The sequence below is a fragment of the Copadichromis virginalis genome, linkage group LG15 (genome assembly GCF_057382275.1).
Source record: "Copadichromis virginalis isolate Kocher_CV1m ecotype Utaka linkage group LG15, C_Virginalis_male_GT1.1, whole genome shotgun sequence".
Classification (NCBI taxonomy): Eukaryota; Metazoa; Chordata; class Actinopteri; order Cichliformes; family Cichlidae; genus Copadichromis; species Copadichromis virginalis.
The window spans coordinates 34180184-34198344 of NC_140632.1; the positions used below are offsets into that span (position 1 = coordinate 34180184).

The following is an 18161-nucleotide window of genomic DNA, read 5'->3' on the forward strand; positions in this document are numbered from 1 at the left end:
CAAGGAGGCTATTTACATGAAAAGGGAAAGAGGAGGAGCCGTAGGGATACATCTTTCACCATCTTGCAATGCTGTGATTGGAGACATTCTCCAAATCTATGTGACTCGTATTCATGGCCATTGATCAGTGGTCATTACAATTTGCATGTTAATGATCAGGAAACTGACCTCATAGCCTGGTTGCGGGGGTGGGGGGTGGGGTCTATCCCAGCCATTCTATTGTATCTCTTGCTTCGTGTTTAAGGTCACTGTCTGCTGGAAGGTGAGTCTCCTTCCCAGTCTCAAGTCCTTTGCAGCCTCCAACAGGTTTTCTTCCAGGACCTTCCAGGATTTTCTTCCAGGTTCTTCCAGCTCCATCCATCTTCCCATCAACTCTGACCAGCTTCACTGTCCCTGCTGAAGAAAAGCATCCCCACAGCATGATGCTGCAACCACCATGTTTCACAGTGGGGATGGTGTGTTCAGGGTGATGAGCAGGCAGTGTTACTTTTGCTCCTCACGTAGCGCTTTGTATTTAGGCCCAACTTTAGTCTTATCTGACCAGAGCACCTTCTTCCACGCAGTTGCTGTGTCCCCTTCATGTCTCCTGGCAAACTGCAAAAGGCACTTTTTATGTATTTCTGTCAACAATGGCTTTTTTCTTGTCGCTCTTCTTTATAGGCCAGATTTGTGGAGTACACGACTTACAGATTCTCCCCACATGAGTTGTGGATTTTTCCAGCTCCTCCAGAGTGACCGTGGGCCTCTTAGAAACTCCTCTGACCAGTGCTTTCCTTGCTCAACCTAACCCTACAACTTCTATCTACATCCATGTCTCCTTTTTGTACCACATAACAATTATGTGCTACTTTGTGTTGGTCAGTCACTGACAATCTCAATCGAAAACATTGAAGTTTGTGGCTGTAAGGTGACAAAATGTTTAAAAGTTGAAGGGGTATGAATTTTTTTCAATGCACTGTAAACAACCATAAAACATAAATATGTTATTGTATTAAAATTTTTAAAAACACTATTGATTTACTCACAATGAATCATAAAATAACCAGATAATCTAAGTCAGACAGTCTCCTAAAGCTGAACAGATTTTTTTTTTCAGAGGGGGTTAATTTTCAATAAGTGACTGAAAATGTGTAACTATGGCAGAAATAATACATTTTAGGTCACATGTGTGTTACAACTACTTCATTGACTATATCAGAGGAAACATTTTCCAATGTACTTTAATCTTTTAGCAGATACACAACAAATAATCAATACAGGATACTTGATATATGTAAGAAAAAATACAATTTTGTCTCTGAGTGCTGGTCAATAGTAAAAATATACTTGATAAAAAAAAAGAAAGCAGAAAAAAAAGAAGAAATGTGTACATAATCCTTCGACATAAAGGGTAAATCAACAAAGTTTCACACTATATGATTGTCAAATTCAACAATGCATTTCTGAATTTTCTAAATAACTCTTAGTAACTTTTTTAGATTGACAAAATGCAACACATGAGCAGGTGGCTCATATCGAAGAAATAATGCACTTGTTTTATCTGCCTTGCTGTGTATCATTGTTTTTGTTGAGCCTCAGTGTTATTTTTAAATTTTCAAATCCAAGTATTAGAGAAAACAGATAAAATGTAAAATATTGACTTTTTATATTGATGCAAACAAAAAGTATTTGACACTGTTAGTAAAATGTAAAAATAAAACTATCAATCTTTAATTTCTTTACTAGTTTATGTTTAAATCATAATTTGTTCTTTAGCTGTAAAATAAATGCAAGAATAATGCTAAAACAAACCATAAAAACAGTGAATCATCATCAATTTTCTCAGTAAAGGAATGAAAAATTAAAAAAAATAATACAAACATAGAAGAGTAAAACCTGTTGGTTTATAAAGACAAAAAATAAAAATGATAAACTCATCCAGTTTATCTCCTTACATACTTCATGTTTGATGAAGTTGCTTAACACACAAAAATAAAAAAAACAAAACAAAAAAACTTTCCGCCACAGATAAATAGAAATGATCTCATTACTGCAAATCAAATGTTTTGTTTAAATGAACGTATTCAAGTCACTTTTATGCAAATGAACATTTATAATTTTTTAACATGTAAGAAAAAATGGAAAATGTGCAGTTTTCGTACTAGTTTATCAATCTATCCTGTTGTTACTTCACCCTAAAAGATTTCACCTTAAAACAAAAACATAATCATGTAAAAATGATATATAAAATATATCAAAGCAGTCATACTGTATATACTCTCACAGTGAATACATGAGCAGCTCACTGAGGATGTGCTTGAGTTTATTCTGCTTTGCTGTTTCATTGTATTCACAGAGGTTAAAGGTAATTTCTAATCTTTATTATAAACGAATCAAGACAAACATCAACAAGACCATAAACAAATAAAAGAGTTCAAAAAAGTAGTATGACTTAAAGTTAAATGATAAACTAAGATCTCTGGTTCAATTCAATTCGATTTAATTCAATTTTATTTATATAGCGCCAAATCACAACAAAAGTCGCCTCAAGGCGGTTCAACACACGTCATAGAAATCTGATAACTCAAGCTATTAAATGAAAAAAAAAAAACATAAAAAATTAGCAAATCTCAACTTTTACACAAATGCAAATAAAAACTTAGAGAATTAAAAAATATAAGAAAAATTTTATATGAATGAAAAAGTAGAAAATGCTCAGTATACCATTCCCTTGCATATTTATGAACGAACCACGCACATTTACATTGGATTACAAGATTTTGCTTTTTTCTATGCGTATCAATCACCTATTGCTTTAATTTCTTATTAAATGGAGAAATATTATTCACTCCTTGCAGCATGATAATATTACTCTTCTTTTTAAAATTCAAACCATTCGCAAGAGAAGTAAAATAAAATGAAAAATAAAATATTAAAATGTAAATATAGTTTTTGGTTGTTGAATTGAATTTGTAAAATAATTCCAAAAACAAATTAACAGCACAACACGTCCTATGATTATTACATCAATAAATGCAGAAAAAATACCTTTGTTTACTTCTTTAGATAACTAATATCTCTCTATGCACTCATTCAGTTGATCACTCATTCATCAACTCCTGTTTGGCTGTGATGGTGTATTTCCAGGTCTCAATTATCTGAGACAGCTTCACCTTTTCAGAGAGGTTTTCCTCCACGTAAGTAGGGACTTCTACTTCTTTACGATCCATGTAGGCACTGACCGCCTCCTTCAGACTGTCAAAAGAAAGAATATATTCATTTAATAGATAACTTTACATTGGAGCAAATAATTTTTTACTTAGCAGGAAAACTAAAAACATATTATAATAAAGACACACTTTTGGTATAGACAAGGCCAAACGATGGGGCACTATAGTGATGTGGAATAAAATATGCATAAAAACTCAAAAGTAATTGGACAAAGACCTTTTTAAGATAGCTTTGCCTCTGTATGCCATTGCAGTTGATTTTAAATGGAAAATTTAAGACTTGATGGAAGTGCAGATTTTTTTTTAACTGTTTAGGAATTACAGTCATTTTTATACACAGTCACACATTTTCAGAGACTTAATTGAAAATTAATTAGACAAACTAACACAGTTTTAAATATAAATAATTTTAAGTTTTTAATACTTAGATGAAAATCTTTTGTTTCATTCTGACTAATCTATAACTTTATGCATATCTTTGCATCTCTGAGATCACTCTTATATATCCATATTTTGGCTACACAGGATCATCTGCAGTGACTGTGAGGCTTAGGATGCAAATCGTTCTTCACACCTGCTAAATCAGGGCCAAAAACAACCCTGGCATTACCAAACAAAAATTTGGTACTATACAACAGGTTTACCTCCATGATGGATTGTAGTCCTCAGTTGCCCGTAGGCGGCCCAGGCGCAACAAGAGGAACTCATGCATCTCAAGCAGCCACTGGTCCACATTTCCTCTGGACATGAATCCTTTCAGCTCAGTCTTGTTTTCCTCAGTCAGTGGCACCTGGTACTCGGCTGGATACCCCGAAAAGGGCTCCTTTTTAACAAGACATGCAGTCATGCATTTTGTATGTATATGGTAGATGGATTGGCATATATGGTTAATGGTCATACTGACCATTTAGTGATTTTTTTAGTACAAGCCACATTCATTTAATCTAACACTGAAGCTAAGCTTCAAAACTTACAATTTATCTATGCTTAGTGAAAAATAAGCATATGATGTTTAATCTGGCAATTTTGAATCTGAAAAAAAAATACAGCAAAAATCAAACTTACTCTTTTGAGTTGCAGCATTTTTTCAGAGTTGAGAGAGGACAGGACTTGCCACAGACAAACACATTGCTGCAGTTCACATTTGCTAAAAGCCTGCAAAAAAGTGAAAACCCCTCAACAACTTATAAACAGTTTGTTCTATCTGGTTTTTGTCTTATTATTAATATTGATGTTTGACATGTGAGGCTCAGAATGAAAGAGTGTACATGTAATGACCTTCAGTATGTGATGATCAATGCTTTGGTCCATCTTTAGTATTTCCTGAAGGTAAGTGACCAGTTTCATTGTGGGATCACCACCCGTCATTGAGAGGAAACCCAGAAGCAGCTCCACAATCTTGAGCGCCTCGCACACCTCGCTGTAGGAGTCCAGCTGTCTGGACACAGTATTCTGTGCCATAGATGTCAGAACACTCTGATAGAGAAACAAAAATATTAGCGAACCTCAAAGACACAAGTTATGTAAATCCCTTTATTGCTGTGTGCATGCACATGTACATAAATATCAAATGTAAAGCTTGAGTAGTACTTTTAAGTCAAATACAGCTGGATGAATGTCAGGAGTATTGCTTTATTTGCTGTAACTATTAGGCCTGAAATAAATCTGTGATTTGGTGAAAAACAAGAATTTAATCTGGTATAACTGTAATAATCCATTACTATCTAAAGTCCACATATCATGTGTCAGTGCTTTTGCTGTTAACTGGTACTGTTAGTTATTGACTCAGCACAAACCAAGTGAAAATAAATTTGTTGTTTAACCTGGAAATTTTGTACCTTAAATATGTATTTTGGGTTTTACACATAGACAGCTATAATCATGTAGGGTTGTAAAGTACATCAAAGTGTAGTGATAACTTGCTAACGCAGTACTGTACCTGTGGCACTTTTCCATGAACAGTTTTGAAAATGGTTTCATAGTCTCTCTCTTGCGTGTTGACCAACGTGGGAATTCCCTTAATGAAAAACAGGGGGTTTAGTGAAGGGGTTTGGTTTAGGGATCACAAAAAAGCAGTTTTAAACAGAATGGTTTTGAGCTTGGATTTCAAAAGTGGTGAATCAATATAAACACATAGATATTACTGCAAAATAAGTATGACCACACAGAACAGATACAATATGAGAACTCAAATGATGAAGTTAACCAGCACAATAAATAAAATCTCTGTAGTGAAGTGGTCTACACATTTGATTACACTATTTGTTTGTTTAACAATGTGATGCACAGAGGTCTTTACACCCACATCTACATGCTGTAGCAATTCCTGTGATAAACATTTGGAATAAACAATAATAGCTTAGTCTTGCTTGTGTTTGTATTGTTTTTAGTTCAGCTTCAGCTTGCTCCCTGCCATCTGTTATGACCAGTGTTGGGTAAGTTACTTTAAAATAGTAACTTAGTTACATTACTAGTTACTTCTCTCAAAAGTAACTCAGTTACTTCAAGTTACTCGTTACTTTCAAAGTAACTAGTTACTAGGGAAAGTAACTTTGGTTTTACTCAGAATTCTCTTGTTAATGTGTTGCTTCCATAACTTTGCCAGTCTTCTAGCTTGCTTACTTGCCACAAGTGCACTGTGCCACCTACCAATAGAAAGAAAAAGATAATGTGCATATTTCCACGAGAGAAATCCCACGCCTGGACCGTCATTGACTGCTGCCATGATTCTAGCCGACGTCACAGTGTCATCTGCGCCTTTTACATCCAACACAAAAACTGCAGTCGTGGTGCTTTCGATTGTACTCAGAACTCGGAAATTCTGCCTTCCGAATAGGAAGATGTAGGTAACACCAGACTGCAGATGAGCTGCATACAGAGCTGGACTGGGACAAAAAAATCATCCCGGGCATTTTGACTAGAGACCGGCCCACCATTATAGGAAAAATTATAAAGCCTTTGAATGAAAATAAACACTGTTGTGACAGTGATGTACACTGTCTGATGGTATATATGCATCAATCTATCAATCGTTTGTTGTAAGATTCAGATAATTATTTTTTAAAAGCTAGACATTTTAAATGAGAATAAGAAAGAAAAGTATTTCTTTGTGCCCACCTCTCCCTGTTAATGCCCTACCTGCCCCCCTGGCAACACTTTGCTAGACCCGCCCCTGCACAGTTACGAGCTGTCAGCTACATAGAAAAAGGATCCTGGTGTTATTTGTCTCTCAGAAACAGTTCATAACTTCCCTTCAACTCATTCATGTCACCTAAAAGGTAAACCTGTTTCTCCATCACCTGTTCAGCTCTGATGATCCAGTAAGGACATCTCCTGGTTTCATCTTCATGTTTCCCTCTCACCACATAACCAAACCATATCATGACCAGCAGCTTTTTTGCAGCTGTGGCTCCAGCAAACATCAGCTGATACTAGAAATTAATATTTAATAAATTCTAACAACAGCTGATCAAGCTTAAACGTGCTGCTGTTGTTTAGCGCGACATCCGCTGGTTTCCTCTTTCGGCGCAAAGTGGGCGATAAACACACAAGAGAGAAAAGACGATCAGCTGATCACTGATCAGTTTTCATGATTGAAGTAGAAACGGGAGAGGGAGGGGAGAGAATGAGAGAAGAAGAGGCAGCTGTGCAGCAAAGACACAGAATAACTTCAGCTTTGTGCCTTTTTCATTGTAGCTGAATTACGGGACAAACTGTTCCTTTTCACCTCAATAAGAAACGCGTAATATTTTCTCTGAATACCAGACGGGACGGTTGGCAACTCTAATAACTTATGAACAAAATAAAGTTAAACATCATTAACTTCATAGCACCACCCAGCTGTATAGAAACTCCGTCATGCTAGCTAGCACGCAGTACGGAAAAAGTCAGAATAACGAAAATAAACTCCACCTAAACTTGGTTCATATCTGACCCAGAGAGACTGCAGGTCATAACTTCTTACCTGAAGTTCAGTTCACACTTGGACCGGCGGCCGCCTCGGGTCTCTTTTCCTTCTGCGTCCCTTTTCCTTCATCCACCTGCGGGCCTCCACCACTTGCTAATGTTACTGAATCTGTGGAAGCTCCGCGATAGCCACCACACGAAGTAACGAGTAACGACCCTATCTAAATCCCAGTAACGAGTAACGCGTTCCTGATTTTGGCATAATAACTAGTTACCGTGCTCGTTACCACAATAATAACGTAGTTACTGTAACGCGTTACTTAATAACGCGTTAGTCCCAACACTGGTTATGACAGAAGTTTAACAGAAAGTGAACTTCCTTCTCATTTGTGCTTTTTAGATTTCAGTATGTTGAATCATGCAAAAAATAAAAACAAATAAATATACACTAAGGGTGTTGCATGACCACCTTCAAAGATTCATTCTGAGCTTGAAAGATCCCTGAAGGTAATGCACAATCCAGTCAACACCAGATCGTACAGTAGTTAGGAATTTGGGTCATTTAAGGTGTGGGACACATGTTTTAACCAAACCAGGCTGTGGGGACTCACTGCGCGGGTAATGAGAGGTTTTCCCTGCAGAAAGCGGGTGAGGATCTGCTGTTGGATCCTGGGCAGGTCATACTCAGATATTGTCTCGTGGCCACGTTCCAAGCTGTACTGGCAGTTGGACAAAACCAGAGGAAACAGGTCCTTCTCCACATCATAGCTGATCACATGCTGCTCCATTAGCTCCAACAGACTCACTGTGTAGTCACTGCAGACATCACAATGTAGATATGAACTTTAATCTTCCAACATTTCTTTTCCAAATAATTTTGAATAAATGTTGGTCTAGAATGAAGAAAAATGTTTGTTGAGCAAAACTTAACTGTATTATATTTACAATATATAATATATCAATAGCATCGACTCAGTAATTGGTTATGTGGCTCTGTGTTTCTATGTCAAGCTCCAAGGCGAAAGGAAGGATTTTTAATACTAACACCTGTGAATGATACTCATTTGACTCACCTAACTTAAGACTATTGACGTTTCACTTGAACTTCAGGTAGAAAATAGATAGGTAGAAATAAAATGCAGAATAAATGGTACAACAGGTACAGAATAAAGTACCTGTTGTCCTCTCGTGTGTGACGGTCCACTGCATTCACCAACTCATTGTGGAGAGTCACCAGATAGCTGACCAGCCCTGTGGCACACAGGCCTGGACCCTGCCGACGGGGCAGGAGGTACCTGAGGTCACTGTCCAGGTCCAAATCCCTGCTGCAAAATTCTTCTGGAATTTTTATTTCATCTATAGTTTTGAAAGGACAGATAAATAATTCCTTATTTGTAATACAGCTTTTTCCATTACTTTGACTTATGTGGTATATACACAAAAACATCAATTATTGTACTCGACTGTAGCAGACAAAATGATGACTATTGTCATGTAGAGTACACTGTAAATGTATGTTCTCACAGGGCAACTGAAATCAATCAAGAACTGCACTGTTCTTTTAAGTTAAATTGAAGACATGTTATTCATTTATTTATCTTTTTAATTTCAACACAATGCACAGAACAAAATAGTTTAAGGAGAGACAAGAAAATATGTAATAACATAAACAGATTGAATGTGAAGGTGAGACAAAGAGCAGGTTAGTGCTTTACTTACTGCCGGTCACAGAGACTCTTAGCTCATTCCATGTTTTCAGGAAGGTCTCAATGTGTTTTTGATACCATGGGCTCATGTCTGGAACAAATAATTTAGAAACAGTGACTAAAAACTTAAAAAAAGACAAAAGGCAAAGAAACAGTGACTACATTTTTATGACATGAAATGAAAAAGAGAGAAAAAAATATGTCAGTTGTCCCTGCAGCAAATATTAACTTTGGTGATAGATTTTGTTTTTGATTTTCAAATGAATACAAATTAGTACAACAGTCAATTGTTCAAGTTTAAGTCCATCTAATCTCTGTACCTGTTTGCTGATCAATAAATTCTCTGATGGAACCCGCGATCTCTTCAGTTGCATTCTGGTACTTTCTCACCAAACGTTTCTGCAGCATTAGGATTTCTGGGAGGAATTTGATATGTCGAAATTCTCTTTCCTGTAAAAAGAAGTTTAGATAAATGGCTATCACATCTTTGGTCATTTCTAATTCTGTTAAAAAGTACTATTGTTTGAGCGTGCTTTTTATTTTACTGCTTGGCAACAAGTGAAGCGGCCAAGTTGTTTTAGGTCCCAATGCACCCGAGCCACGACTCAGGCCTGCAATGAGGTGTTTGTTAACACAGAAAGACTGTTGCAGTTAAGGAGTGTGTGTGGGCCCACCGTATTATTTAATCATTTGGTTACAGTTGATATTAGATACCTAACCATTGCTCGACAACTTTATTAATGTTACTTATTTTCTTTTGTTTTATTAGAAGTATTTTATAATTGACCTGCTTGTGTCTGGTTTATTTCCATATAGTCTATTTTATTGCACAATTCATGTCACAAGCAACAAAAAGGGAATATCAGTAGTAAAGACCCCTCTCAATAGAACGTGGGGCGGGTGTTAGGTTACACAAAAGGAAAATTTCAGGATTGTTTGAAATGCACAAGAGCAGTGAATTCCAAATAATTTTGTGAAAGCTTTACATCTGTGAGACACACACCTTCTGCAGGAACCTCCAGAGCAGGGGGAGCTCCTCCTTTTGATCATTAGTCTCCATAATGTGTGTGAGGCTGAGCAGCGACAGCCTCTCCCTGCAGCTCCACACTGCTGAGCTGTCGACCTCAGAGCCCTGTTGCAGTGAGGCGAGGAAGCTACAGTCATCACCGTGGATCATCCTTATGATGAAGTTGGAAGATACACGGGAGTCATTTCTAATGGTTCCCTTTGCCTCTTGTAGGAGTTGGTCAAGATCCTGGACACAAAATATTGGCAAAGGCAGTTATGTACAAATAAGACTGAAAAAATATCAGTTATAAAATGAAAAAAGTCAAAACATGTAAACGGTGATTTTAAAGAATTACCTTCAACTTTGGTGTCATAATATCTGTAGCCACAGTAGTCTCCCAGGTGTTTCTGGATTCTTTGGATGTAAGGTGAGGGTCAATAGTAGCTAAAAAAAAAAAAGTTTACATAGCCCTTGGTTAAACAGTCAAATACCAGTTTCCATATTTGTTGACATTTAATCCTCACAAACAATTCCTGTCTAAGGAGGTCTGCTTTATTCAAATTATTATTAAGTTTCTTTTCACAGTCTTTTGTCCTGCCATGTATGTCCTTTAACAAAAGGCTTCCTTACAGTTACTGGCATGTGGTAGTTCTTGAAGTGATCTGAGCACCAAGTGAACAGATGTTACAGTGTCGTCAGCTCCTTTTCCCAGTGCCTGTGACAGCTGTTCAAGATCCTTTATTATGTGCAGCCTGAGAAACAAACTGACATCCTCCACAGGTGGCTGGATTATCTGTTGGACAACCTGAAAAAAAAAACAGTGGATAATAGCATCATACTACATGCAAGACAGCAACATCGTTCATTGAGTTGAACTATTTTGCAGAATATTAATCAGTGAGCTACACACAACCTAAAACAATGCTAGTCTCACCAAGTCACCAAAAGCTGCTTAAATATTACAGCTACTGTACAAAATAGCTTTAGATACTTTATTTATGATGGTTAAGAGCCTCTAAATTAGAGCTCACCTGAGGTTTCTCTGAGGCTCCCAGCATCATGGCGAGATGTGTAACTAGCCGGACCAGAGTAAAGGGAGTCAGAGACATGTTTTTGGTATCTAAGGCATCTGGGTTGTTTCTCCGTTGAGGGTCTCCCAGAATGTGACCAGGGCGTGTTTGATCCCTAAAAGAACAGATTTGCATGAGTAAAAAGTAGAGTAGGTCTCCTCCCAGTGCAAAACAGGTGACATTTAGAAGCGCAAGCACACATGTGAAAGTTAATACAGGGAGTGCAGAATTATTAGGCAAATGAGTATTTTGTCCACATCATCCTCTTCATGCATGTTGTCTTACTCCAAGCTGTATAGGCTCGAAAGCCTACTACCAATTAAGCATATTAGGTGATGTGCATCTCTGTAATGAGAAGGGGTGTGGTCTAATGACATCAACACCCTATATCAGGTGTGCATAATTATTAGGCAACGTCCTTTCCTTTGGCAAAATGGGTCAAAAGAAGGACTTGACAGGCTCAGAAAAGTCAAAAATAGTGAGATATCTTGCAGAGGGATGCAGCAGTCTCAAAATTGCAAAGCTTCTGAAGCGTGATCATCGAACAATCAAGCGTTTCATTCAAAATAGTCAACAGGGTCGCAAAAAGCGTGTGGAAAAACCAAGGTGCAAAATAACTGCCCATGAACTGAGAAAAGTCAAGCGTGCAGCTGCCAAGATGCCACTTCCCACCAGTTTGGCCATATTTCAGAGCTGCAACATCACTGGAGTGCCCAAAAGCACAAGGTGTGCAATACTCAGAGACATGGCCAAGGTAAGAAAGGCTGAAAGACGACCACCACTGAACAAGACACACAAGCTGAAACGTCAAGACTGGGCCAAGAAATATCTCAAGACTGATTTTTCTAAGGTTTTATGGACTGATGAAATGAGAGTGAGTCTTGATGGGCCAAATGGATGGGCCCGTGGCTGGATTGGTAAAGGGCAGAGAGCTCCAGTCCGACTCAGACGCCAGCAAGGTGGAGGTGGAGTACTGGTTTGGGCTGGTATCATCAAAGATGAGCTTGTGGGGCCTTTTTGGGTTGAGGATGGAGTCAAGCTCAACTCCCAGTCCTACTGCCAGTTTCTGGAAGACACCTTCTTCAAGCAGTGGTACAGGAAGAAGTCTGCATCCTTCAAGAAAAACATGATTTTCATGCAGGACAATGCTCCATCACACGCGTCCAAGTACTCCACAGCGTGGCTGGCAAGAAAGGGTATAAAAGAAGAAAAACTAATGACATGGCCTCCTTGTTCACCTGATCTGAACCCCATTGAGAACCTGTGGTCATTCATCAAATGTGAGGTTTACAAGGAGGGAAAACAGTACACCTCTCTGAACAGTGTCTGGGAGGCTGTGGTTGCTGCTGCACGCAATGTTGATGGTGAACAGATCAAAACACTGACAGAATCCATGGATGGCAGGCTTTTGAGTGTCCTTGCAAAGAAAGGTGGCTATATTGGTTGCTGATTTGTTTTTGTTTTGTTTTTGAATGTCAGAAATGTATATTTGTGAATGTGGAGATGTTATATTGGTTTCACTGGTAAAAATAAATAATTGAAATGGGTATATATTTGTTTTTTGTTAAGTTGCCTAATAATTATGCACAGTAATAGTCACCTGCACACACAGATATCCCCCTAAAATAGCTAAAACTAAAAACAAACTAAAAACTACTTCCAAAAACATTCAGCTTTGATATTAATGAGTTTTTTGGGTTCATTGAGAACATGGTTGTTGTTCAATAATAACATTATTCCTCAAAAATACAACTTGCCTAATAATTCTGCACTCCCTGTATAGTTAATATAATTTTACCCTTGTGCTGCTTTTAGAAAATTAACTTAGTGACAATTAGTTCACAAGGTTATACTATGCATAAAATATGTATTGTTTTTAAGAGTATACTTGAAGTACAGCCATAACAAGACAAATAAACCCACTCTAACAGAAACAGACCAAACTGCTGCCGTTCTAAAACAAACTGAACTCTGCTTCTTATATTACACACGCAGCATCTACAATCTCAAAAGAAATAATCTCTGGAAGAAAAACCAGCAAACACAGCTAACAAAGAAATTAAAGGAAAAAAAACCTGTATTGTATACAACAAACAAAAAAAGTATTCTGACTGACATTTTGTCTTTGAAGATATGTGTTACTCTTTCTTTGCGGAAAATTTGATATCACTATGTGACAGCCTCTTTTTAATACATACTGGTTGTGAATACTAACCAGTTTTTCTGCAGTATCCATGAAAAAAAATCTGAACTCATTCTTTACAGTTTTTTTTTAAACTAAACCTTTCCAACACAATGAATACACAGAGGTACTGGGTCTGTGACCTAGTGTTTTGTGTGTTTTAGTTTTATTCTTTGATTATTGTTATTTTCTCAGTGTTTCCTGGTTTATTTTGAAACAGTCTTTGTGTCTTTGTCATTGTGTTTAGTGTCATTTCCCCTGTGGCGTCATTATGTTCATTCTAGTTGGCTGTTTCCCCATGTGTTTCCACTTCCCCTCATCACCTCCTGTGTGCATTTAAGTCCTCTGTTTTCCTTTGTTCATTGTCAGGTCATCTGTTTATTCCACATCATAGTTCTCACAGTCTTCATAGTTTTTATAGTTAGTTTTCCAGTTTAGTTGTCATACCTGTTTTGCCTTAGCTTATGTGTTTTCTCCTTTCATCAGCCCAAATAAAGTCTCGCTTTTGTTTAAAGATTCCTTTCTCAGTGTCTGCTTTTTGGTCCATTCTCAAAAGACATCGCCGTGACAGAGCAATTCAATGATATCAAACTACTGGTCGGAATCGTCTCGTCAGAATTTTCTGTTCACGGTGCAGTCTCATTGTTAAACTTTTTAAATGCACAAAAATGAAAACTTATAAGTTTAAAAAATTGACAATGGGAATTTAGTTTATTTTACTTCACAAAATAAAGGATAATATTGATTTTAAAAAAACAAAACCACTAGCATAACAAATGTGCTTCTTTTAACAGATTTACCAATAAAAAACCAAACTTGAATGATTTCTGTCGTTCATATTTTATACAAGAGAAAGTTTTGTACAAAATCAGTTTATCTGCAATTTTGATGGTTCCCCTGTGCGAAATACCAGAATAATTTCTTTTTAATATTCCAGTATCGTTTTAATAGAAAGGACAAATTATCTAGCAATTTTTTTCTACAAAGTTTTACTTTATCAGTAAAGAGATTTATTTAATGCAGTATTTTGCTTGACAATTACTGACACTCACTCGTGCAACGGAACTTGTGTGAATCCAGGCAAGGCTATGTGATGTTCCCCTCCAACTTCTTCGCCACACTCCAGACATCGGCCTCTCTCCATGGGCTGGCCGCACTGCAGTGCAAGATTAAACATACAGTATAATTATAAAACATCGAGTTTGTAATCATTGTGAAGAATATATTAACTGGAACAGCATAAAAATGGCTTACCATATCAACACAGCATGGGTGATTATTTGGACAGACTGTGAAAAAGACATAATATAGATTAATCTGTGAATTTATGGTCAGGTTTATGCAAATTACTCCTGAACCAAGTCTTACTACCTGATAGCCATCTTGGTAAAACATCTGACCAATCTATATTAACTTTTATTCAATGGTCAGCAAAAATGACCAGCTAAATCTTAAAAACCAACCAAACAAACAAATCTCTAGTGAATTTGCCCCATAATGAAGCTTTTTAATAGCTTTGTGTCCCCTGGAAGTACTATTGGTCGATCGTGGCTCAAGAGTTTGGAGTTCGCCTTGTAATCGGAAGGTTGCCGGTTCGGCTTGGACAGTCTTGGTCGTTGTGTCCTTGGGCAAGACACTTCACCCGTTGCCTACTGGTGATGGTCAGAGGTAGGGCTGCTCGATTATGGCAAAAATGATAATCACGATTATTTTCACTGAAATCGAGATCTCGATTATTTGACGATATTTATTTAACAATAACAATGTATTGAATAATGCCTTTAAAGATTGTCAAAAAATAATATGAAATAGTTTGCAAATACTGATAACAGTGCAAATGTTTGCAATATAAAAAATAAATGAAAAATGTAAACATCTTTGCAGTGTTGCTCTGTGGTGCAGCTACGACACCGTAGCAAAGTTTACACACTATGTCTACTTGATCCACGTCTGACTCCGCGAACCCATAATGTTTCCACAACACTGAAGTTTTTTTTTACCTCTCTTTTCAACCAACGGCAGTCACTCTCCTCTCCAAATAACTTCTGCTTAGCTTTCCGAGCTTCCCTCGGGTCCTCTTAATCAGTGGTCCCCAACCCCCGGGTACCGGTCCGTGAGTGGTTTGGTACCGGGCCGTGAGAGTTGAGGCTCAGGTGTGAAATGCATAGTTTTCAGGGTTTTTATCGGTTTTCAGCGTTATTTTGTTATCGTTTTGATCGTTTACTCTGTTTTCCTGGGTCTTTTCATGTGTGTTATGAATAAATTTTCTTTTTTTACGGTACCGGTACTAGTTTTATTTTGTTGTATTTATCCGTGACACCTTAAAGGCCGGTCCATGAAAATATTGTCGGGCATAAACCGGTCCGTGACGCAAAAAAGGTTGGGGACCGCTGCTCTTAATTGTTGTGACACGTGTTCGAAATGCAGAGAGGTGCGCTCGATTTGTTACACGGAGCAGCGCGAGAGTAAAGCACGAGGGAGGGGCTAATAATCGGCTCAGTCATTTTTAATGATCGTTGAAAGCCCAGATCGTAATCGAGATTAAAATTCGATTAATTGAGCAGCCCTAGTCAGAGGGCCCGGTGGTGTCTGGCAGCCTCACCTCTGTCAGTGCGCCCTGGGGTGGCTGTGGCTACAATGTAGCTTGCCATCACAGTGTGAATGTGTGTGTGAATGGGTGGATGACTGAATGTGTAAAGCGCTTTGGGGTCCTTAAGGACTAGTAAAGCACTATACAAATACAGGCCATTAACCATTTGGTGTAGCAGAATTCTACCAAAGATTTCAATTCATGGTTGTTTTGGGTGCCATATCTCTTTTTCATAATGTCTTTCAACTCATTTAAGGTTTAGAATGATGACTGAAATACAGGTTATCCAAATATTTCCTGGTGAGGACAGAAAATCATGTAAAGGTTGTCAAATTGTCAGAATACCCAGTTACAAGAAAAGATAATTAAAAATGAATTTACTTGCATAGATGAAAGGAATAATACTTACCATACCAAGTGAGCTGGCCCCGATAGTGTGTTTCTTGTTGTATGGCTGCCTGGGCAACAGCTAACATGTCATCAGGCATTGTGGGTATAAAAGCCCTCTGTAGGTTAAATTAAGTGAAAATCTAAGAAATGCCATAAAGGTAACATGAATCTTATCTTGCTGAAGTTATCCATTGCAGAGAGTAAGCAGCACAGATGTATCCTTCTTCTATTTTTGAGTGTTATTGTGTTTGCTGAGTTGTATTCCTGGATCCTTTTCTTTTTTGACTTTCTTATTTTGTGCATTTTATCAGCCAGTAAAGACTAGCTTCGCTTTCATCTGCTTCATTTTAACATCTGCCTTAACTATGATATTATCTCAGAGTATCTGTAATGGGAATAATATCTAATATGTGGGAGTTGTGATGATTTAATGGTTAATATTAAAAAAAAGATATTAAATGTGTTGGTCACTGTCCATCATTGAGCACTGTTTACTTTTTGTAGATAAACCTGACTCCATATTACATAGCTCAAAGGCACATTAGCATACCACTATCTTATCCAAACCTAGTCATTTCTGGAAATAAAACTAAAAATCAAGGGTTTGAAATGTGATTCCACAAACTAATGGGTAAAACCATGTGGCTAAATCAATCTTTTATATACAATCACACTGTTTACCTGCATATTTTCAGGTGACAGGCCAATGTGTTTCAGTGGCATCAGGAGAGGATGACTCCCTGTGAGCAGCACAGCTGCTAGATGGATGATCAGCTCGATGACAGTGTTTTCCTCAATGGTATTACCAGGTTGGATGGTAAGAGCTCCCAGTCTGTTATAAATCAATGCTGACGCAAAATTTCTTACTTCTCTTTGAGGCAGGTATCTTGAGCCATTAATGAGGTAATCAAATCCATTACATTGCTGTTGGGGATACAGAAAACAACTAAGAGAAGCAACACACTTTTTTTTCTTTTTTTTTTTACTGTGTAACAGTGTTAATAATAATAAATGTCTCTCTGTGCAAATGGGTTTAAAAACATAAACAACTGTGGGATACTGTTTGTCCATGATTTGAACTGGGGAATAAATTGTGGCAGGGTAAGCCTGATATCCTGATATTTGTATCCCACTGTATTTTTTTATATATATAAAGAGCTAATATCACCAAAATTTCATTATAAGAAGTGTTTGTGAACTAAAAATCAATAATTTGGGATGCTGTTTGTCCGTGATTTGGACAGCCCAGTGTGTGGTCCTGACGCAGGGGAGACAAATTCTGATGGGGAGACCTACCTTGGCACCGCTGTTGTGCAGGCGAAGCCAAAGACAAGATATGTTTCATCATATTTTCTAGTCTTTGGTTTCGAAGGAAGTTGGTTTGGAATCATATTTGGCGATGCTTCATTCTCTGCTTTGCATTTGTGTGGGAGCCCCGTCAAAAACCCGTCCATTATGCTAGCAGTGTCCGGGCATCCTTTTTTTTTTTTTTAATTCTTACCCTGCCCCCACATTGGGAACCTCTGCCTTAATACATTAACAAGGCAATCTGTGATATAATAGTCTAACTAGCTGTAGATATTGACAGTTAACCATGTTATACACAGATCAAGCCCTCTAATTTAGCATTAATTTTTTAATACGCTTTGTGATAAATCAAGATGTAGGCCAGTGTTTTAGCTTAGCTTGGGCCAGGTCTGGCAATGATACCCTGTTTACGCGATGGCATGCCATATCTGGCTCGATTGTGGTTTGGGTTAAGTGGCCCAGGCTCATAGAAAACAGGTCTGGCCCGGATCTGGCATCAAGCTGGCACTTCTGACTGACTGGTGTCATAGCAGAGTGTATGTTATGGTCCTAGCTGGCCCTTCTGAAACTGCCCTTGTGTGGGTGTGGTGTTTTTTTCTCCGCCTCTTCCTCTCTTGCCCCACCCCTCTGTCTCTCTCTTGCTCTTCTCTCTCCCCAGGACACAGCTGCTGCTCATTGGCCTCATTTACCACCTGGGCCCAGTCAGCAATCACCTGTCTGAGGTCATATAAGCTGGGGATGAACTGGATGTATGAGGGTGGTTTTTGCTGGTGTAGCCACTTTGTGGTCTA

The 18161-nt window shown here is 37.9% G+C and overlaps 1 protein-coding gene across 1 annotated transcript in view; it reads right to left on the minus strand.

The window, feature by feature from the left end:
• Nucleotides 1–1194: 1194 nt before the first annotated feature.
• LOC146692837 (E3 ubiquitin-protein ligase rnf213-alpha-like) overlaps nt 1195–18161 on the minus strand; it is a 64568-nt gene continuing 47601 nt past the window's right edge. Inside the window, exons 52-68 of the mRNA XM_085433058.1 lie at nt 16744–16986; nt 16082–16178; nt 14337–14371; nt 14135–14238; nt 10862–11015; nt 10461–10635; nt 10186–10274; nt 9825–10076; nt 9142–9271; nt 8835–8912; nt 8291–8471; nt 7727–7931; nt 5149–5226; nt 4488–4685; nt 4275–4364; nt 3854–4032; nt 1195–3234 (exon numbers count right to left, since the gene is read on the minus strand). Coding sequence (XP_085289184.1) covers nt 3081–3234; nt 3854–4032; nt 4275–4364; nt 4488–4685; nt 5149–5226; nt 7727–7931; nt 8291–8471; nt 8835–8912; nt 9142–9271; nt 9825–10076; nt 10186–10274; nt 10461–10635; nt 10862–11015; nt 14135–14238; nt 14337–14371; nt 16082–16178; nt 16744–16986 — 2442 coding nt within the window. The 3' untranslated portion in view covers nt 1195–3080. The remainder of the gene's footprint in view (nt 3235–3853; nt 4033–4274; nt 4365–4487; nt 4686–5148; nt 5227–7726; nt 7932–8290; nt 8472–8834; nt 8913–9141; nt 9272–9824; nt 10077–10185; nt 10275–10460; nt 10636–10861; nt 11016–14134; nt 14239–14336; nt 14372–16081; nt 16179–16743; nt 16987–18161) is intronic.